Raw genomic sequence first — 6707 nt, 5'->3', positions numbered from 1 at the left:
TGTTGAGCTCCAGCTCGAACTCTGTTCTCTGTGCTCTAACTATGATCAGTGCTTTAACAGTATATAAAGTTTTTATCTGAAACCAAACAAAAAAAATTCACGAGACATCAGTATGTTTAATGCCAGCTTCTCAAACTACCCTCCTTATTAAAATATTTCCCCTCATCATCAAAGTTCCAAACATTTTCTCTACTCCAAATAATTTCTAATTCTAAAATATAACTTTCGACAGTATTTTTAAACCTGCAGCTTTTTTTCTCAGTGGATCAAAGCAGTTTCAGTTCCAAATATGTGTACCCCTCGCAGCAATCCCTCGAGAAAAAAAACATGAATTTCGAACAAGTATCAAAGCTTTCTAAAGGGGCAAGAAAATGACAACTCTCCGAAAACAAAACACAACGCGTTCTCTCGCTCGCTCTTCCAGTTCCTCTCCCGTTTCAAATCTCGACTTGAGTCTGTTTTGCACAGTTGTAACAAATTGATTAGAACTGAATTTAAAAAAATTGATGTTTTTTTTCAATACTAATTTTTGAAATTTTAAATTTTATTCTTTCATTGTTTCTTTTCATAACTGACATGTAAAATTTCATGATTCAGTCTGAAGCATATGAAATCTGATTTCTCATTTTATTCGGTTTCCACGATTGTGTATATATTATGACTATCATTTAGAACTCTCATTCATTATCGATTTTTTACTGTGCTATGTGCAATCTTCGGCATTCAGAGAGAAAGCACTTCAGCGGGAGAAGAGAAAAGAGAGCCTTGAAGCGAAGATCACGAAGATGTCAGAGAAATGTCAACATTATTCTTTGTTAACTATTTTGCACTTCAGGTGAGTTCGAAAAATTTCATTGATGGTGGTGCTTTCGCAAGCAGATTTCGTCAACAAAAAAGCACTTTTTAGCTTATAACAGCGGTGAGATTGCAAATTAGCAACAAATCTGGCTTCCAACTGCCAGCTTCTGGACGTTTGCTGATATTTTCTGGATCAAAATGGTAAGTTTTCATTGTTGTTGAGTGTTTACCTCAATCACAACACCCATCACTTTCATGTGGATGGGCACATTCCATTTTGAATTGAAAATGTTCTGCGATCAATTCGGTATCGAATTTTGAATACGGCGAATGCGCCAAGACCTTTGTTTTGAGAAAAACGCATTCCAAGTTTCAGAAAATAAAATCAATTTCCTATTTAGCTGCGTACAATCATTTTCCTAAATAAGTCGCTAAAATGCTTCCAAATTGATTTAATTTCATCACCCGATCGATCAATATAGCTTTTCCGTACTAATTACTTAAAAAAATAAAGAAATATAACTGTGGGCCCTTTTACCACAGACTGGTGCTTCCATTTTGTTCATTCGCCAAATTGGAGCGCCCTTTAAAATTGCAGAATGCCTATTCGCCTTTTGGATCACTCATTAAAGAAGCAATATTCAAGCAAATTTCGGCTTGAAAGCGGGTCCAAATGATCACAATAACACATTAGCACATTCAACGATCCTATAAATGCTGATTTGTGCTTCTCCTCGTCCTGGGAAAACAAATTTCAAAAACTTCAATGCCCTTTTTCCATCTGGAAATAACTATTGGCCCTTTTGTTCGCGACGAAATTTGGGCGAATGAACTGTGGGATTACACACTCATAAAAAAAGCTATTCGCCTTATTTAAAAAATTAAATTTAACTTCACTAAAATAAGCAAAAATTAAAAGAAGATCATATTTTCGGATGTAAAATGAATAGTTTAACGCATTTATGTGATTATCTGGATTTGTTTACAGTTGGCGCTTTCGCCGTATTCAAAATTCGATACCGAATTATTTCGATTTCCTGTCTGGGTGGTTGAGGGCAGGAATAAAAAGTGTTGCATTTCAATCAATGCTCAACGACAGCTTAGTGATATATTTTTATTTCGCATTGATAAAGCACACTTCGTTCTTTTTTTTTTTTTTGTTCCAGTCGGTCACGGAATTCCTGAAAGACCTGCCATGCCACAATGAGGATAACTTTTCCCTGTTCAACACCGAGAACGGTGTGAAAACTTCCTCAAAGCGACCCTCAGTCTACATCTCTACTGTCGATATTCCCTCGGAACAAGGTTGGTATTTTTTTTTTTTTTTGACTTTATTTAAAATAACCTCTAATTAAGCGCTTTGAGTTTACGAGTAACGCGACACAAAAGGTAAAATATTCATGCCGAAAAAATAGCAAGAGAGCTTCAATTGTTAGGCTTGAAAATTCAAATAACTGCTCTCTAATTCCATTCATCCGTAACTTTTGTTTCAGTTATGTCAAGTAAGCAGTTTCTAAACTTTAATTGAAAATAAAACTCTACAACCCTTAGTAAATATCCATTTGAAATGTGAGCACTTTCAGATTTCCACTTGTTCAATTATGTTATTTTTTTTCTCATGAATTTAGCTTTTTACTGTAATGCTTCTAATTGCATCGGGGTAAAACTTTGCCAACTGATTCTTGTTACTGAAATAGCAAATTTTTATCGATTTTTCATAAACTCATCGTTTTTCCTTGTCAGTTCCTTGTTCGATTTAATATGAGACGCTTGACGTGATGTTTCATAAATTAAAAACAGTCCAAATGCTTTGATTGGAAAACTCTTGAATTATGTTTCAACGTTTCCTTATGATGTTCATTGAAGTTTCCATATAGTTTGATAAAATTTTACTGATATCAAGTTCTTCCAAAAACAACTCATTGCGTAAAATATCCAGCAATTTCTCCAAGACCAATTCAATGTAATGTTTTAAGCAGATTAGGGAAAATTACTAAATCCAAACGCTCAGATGTAGAGTGGAACATGGAACGTGAATAACGTTTTTCAAAATTATTTCTAACTTGTGTCTGCACTTTATTGGTATTTTATTTATTCACTTCTTTAAAAATATTAATTTCAAAGGTGCTCTTTCTTGAAAGCCAACTAAAGGTTTCAACTTGATCGATCACATTCTTGATATTTTTTTTAAATTACAGGGTTGCACCCATTTGGGAAATGCGGGAAACAATAGGGATCAAAATTTCATCGGCAAAAAAGTGAAAAAGGGGAAAAATCATTAAAAAATTGAAAATTTCAGGAAAAGTTTTTTGTTTACATTTAGCTGGTCTCTATAACTAAATTCATTGATCATTTTAATACTTTTTACTAAAATAATTTTTCGAACTTAATTTAAGTCTTAAAAAATCTGATTGCTGCGTTTAATATCTGTCAAACTCCAAAGTTGAAAACTTGTACAGAATTACTTGTCTGTTTCGAAATCATTAATTTCAAATTTTAAACCTTTTTTCATTCGATCTGTTTCATCTGCTTTTCGCCACATATAATCTTAAATTAATTTCAAAATTTATTCAGTTAGCTGGGCAAACAGAGTTAAAATGTTTTAAAAATTTAATAATAGAATTGTTCATGCACGAAGATAATCGATTTTCTCTGTGTGTGTTGAAGAAAGATCTTATACGAGTTTTCAATTTTAATGATTTCAGCTATTTTGGTGTAAAATAGTCTGTTGATAGTTTTATTTGAGTTGAATCATGCTTAGAGTTTTTGGCAGAAATTTAATTCAATGACATAAACTAATGAATTTTCAATATGAAATTACTTTGTATGTTTTTTTTTTATAATATCGCACTACCTAAAAACTAATGAAGACAGCAGAAACCTTAAATAATCCCTATTTTATCCCCACTTTTGGCATTAAGGCAAACGAAATAAAAAAAATACTATAAAAGCTTAAACTTTTGCATTTAAAATGTGTTTTTCTTTTGCAATCCCAAATTAAAAATAAAGTTCACAAATCATTATAAAAATCTGCTGCTGAAGTTGAATGTTCAAATCTGAATAATTTATTTTGAATATCTAATGTTGACTATGGAGTTATGGTTCAATTCCAAATTTTCAATTATTGAGCGGAATTATGAAGCTGAGTAGAATTTTGAATTTAAATTCTGTATCAAAATTGAGGCAAACAAAATCCTTAAATAGGTATAATTTTCATATTCAGATCGCTTACAAAACAACAAAATTTACATTTTTCCTAGGCTCTGAGAATTTAAGGCGGATGTTGACTAATTTGGAGGCGCTGAATTCCTAATTTTTCTTTCTATCAGCTTTTATTTAAAAAGATAACTTTTTACAAAAGATTAAAAAAATTTCAAGATATGTATGAACTTTATTGGTAAAACTGTAGAATATTACAAAGATATTGAAACTAAAGGTGTCAAATAAATACTGAAATTTCCTGAAGCTTTTGTGTTATTTGTTCTCTGAGAAATAAGTTATTCATTCTATAAAATATGAGTATTCTGACGATTTCAAAAACAGTTTTAAGTCAAAAGATACTTCGATATATTAATAATCATAAGTTAAAGTTGAACCCCACAAATCCTCCCATTCTTACGGCCATGCAACACATAATTTTCTTGGGGCATGAATGACGTTTCAGATGTTGTTTCTATCATATGCAAGCTACACATTGTATATTAACAGTTCTCTCGATATAGAACACTTTTTTTAGTATGTTAACATTCGTTTTTCTATTTATATTTCAGTGATAGTAACCGAGAAGAAGAACATTTTGCTACGCTACCTGCATCTACAATGGGATAAAAAGGTAAAATTTACACTAAAATAACATTTTAGACGAAAAATTAACTTTCTTTCGCTTATTTCACCCAGAACGCGCCCAAAAAGCGAGAGCACGGAACCGACGCCTCCAACGACACCCTCAGGAAAAGACCCCGGCTGGAAAACCGTGAAAACAATAACACATAAGTTCTCTCCCAGTTCCGCAGCCACTAGCCGTCGCTTTTATTCGCAAATTTCTAATACTTTTTTTCTCTTGAACATATAAACACGACAAATTTCAAATAAGTACCCATCTTTGGTCTTCTGCTCTTCTCGAGAAACGCACCGAAGGGATTCCACCTGTGGGGCTCCGTATGAAAGCATAACAGAAGCTACGTTTGAGTTAGTTTGAATCAAATTCAATATTTTATCAGAACAACGGTTAACGGGAACCAACTTCTTTTTCCAAGTACCATCATTACTCATCTGTCATTAAAATATTCACTCAGAATGAACGGTTGGTTTACGGAAAATATTGACCCAAATTTAGTATAACTTATAATTCTTGTTTCAAATTTTAGAATTTTACTTTCCACTTTCTGTTGCAGCCTCAGTGATATCAGCTCGATTACATTAATTGAAATAAATATCATATAAAGAATTCTATGATGTATTTTGAAATGATATCACAAGCCAAATGAATACCAACCATCAAATTCTAAATCTCTGTGTTCTAAATGAGAGTTGCATCCTCCGAAAAAAAAACCCTATTATAAGATGAATAAACAAGAGAGATGGACAGGAATCAATCATCATGAAGAGGTAAGTTTTCTGTTTTGTAACACAAATTAGCCACGTGACGTAACTCACCAATTTGAACCTCCTATCCTCAACTTCGGACGCGCTTCAGTTAAGAAATGTCTTTCAGTTGTGCTTCGATTTATTCTTGGTGCACTTCGAACTAAAATTTTTGGTTGAAGCACTTACAGTAGTCAGGACTGTATAGTAAAATTTGACAATGTACGTCATGTGACTCGAAGAATAATGCCCATTCAGCCCTTGGTTTGAATTAGAGAATTGTCCCATGTGAAAAAATGAGCAAACGAGAAAAACGTGATTGAAATTTAGCTATATTTCAAACTTTTCTATCAAATCTAAACATTCTAAACTCACGGATCAAGTTCAAAAGTTAGAAATTAACCTGGACCGTTTTAACAAAGAAGCTATTTCGAAAAACATGATGATTTTTGGGGTGCCTTTTAAAAGTGGTGAGAACACCCTAGATTTGGTCCGTAAAATTTGTGGGCCTTTCGGCTATGAATTAAAAATTGAGCACATTGAAAACGCTGTCAGATTGTTTTCTTCTAATAAATCAAACGATTATTTCCCACCAATCAAAGTATTTCTAAAAGATACACTTATTAAGGAAGAAATTTTTAGCAAGAAACGAAGTTTTGGAAAACTTGCTTCTACCTTAGTGGATCCATCATTTTTAGTAAACGGAAAACCTTTAAACGTCACAGTTAGAGATGAGCTTACGCCTTTATCTATGGAAATCTTAAATGAACTACGCGAGTACCAAGATTTACTGGGAGTTAAATATATTTGGCCTGGTAGGGGTGGTGCCATTCTTATTAAACAAACAGACATTTCTAAACCTGAGATTATAAAAACAAAACTAGATTTGAGTCGTTTCATGAGCAAACACGTTATTCAACAGGGAAAGAGCAGTTCCACACTTCCAAAAGAAACTCCGTCACCAAAACGTAAAAGGAACAATGCTGATTCAGGATCAAGTAAATAACATTCAAAAAAAAAATTGTAAGTGTTTAACCTTAGTATAAAGATAATTTAATGGATAGTTTAATTAATAAATACTATGAAAATATAGATGAATTTAATTTAAGTACTTGTGCTAATGAGTTGGGTAATTTAAGAATTTTGCAGTGGAATATTTGCAGTATGAATAGTTTATGTAAATTTGATTCTGTGCTACAAACTATTCATCAATTAAATAATTGTATTGATGTTATTGTCATTTGTGAAACTTGGCTCGTCAAAGATAATTGTAATATTTATAACATTCCAGGATACACCTCAATATTTTCATGTCGTGATCAACC

General features: G+C 32.5%; 1 protein-coding gene across 1 annotated transcript; it reads left to right on the top strand.

Annotated features, from left to right (window-relative positions):
• The first annotated feature begins 825 nt into the window (after window positions 1-825).
• LOC129746477 (DET1- and DDB1-associated protein 1-like) lies at window positions 826-5245 on the top strand. The gene is made up of 4 exons (XM_055740135.1): window positions 826-999; window positions 1965-2103; window positions 4569-4630; window positions 4696-5245. The coding sequence occupies exons 1-4, from the start codon at window positions 997-999 to the stop codon at window positions 4789-4791; spliced, it is 300 nt and encodes a 99-aa protein (XP_055596110.1). The 5' UTR covers window positions 826-996; the 3' UTR covers window positions 4792-5245.
• Window positions 5246-6707: the final 1462 nt, after the last annotated feature.

Source organism: Uranotaenia lowii, chromosome 2 (genome assembly GCF_029784155.1).
Source record: "Uranotaenia lowii strain MFRU-FL chromosome 2, ASM2978415v1, whole genome shotgun sequence".
In the NCBI taxonomy this organism is placed as follows: domain Eukaryota; kingdom Metazoa; phylum Arthropoda; class Insecta; order Diptera; family Culicidae; genus Uranotaenia; species Uranotaenia lowii.
This window is presented reverse-complemented; position numbering and strand designations above follow the sequence as displayed.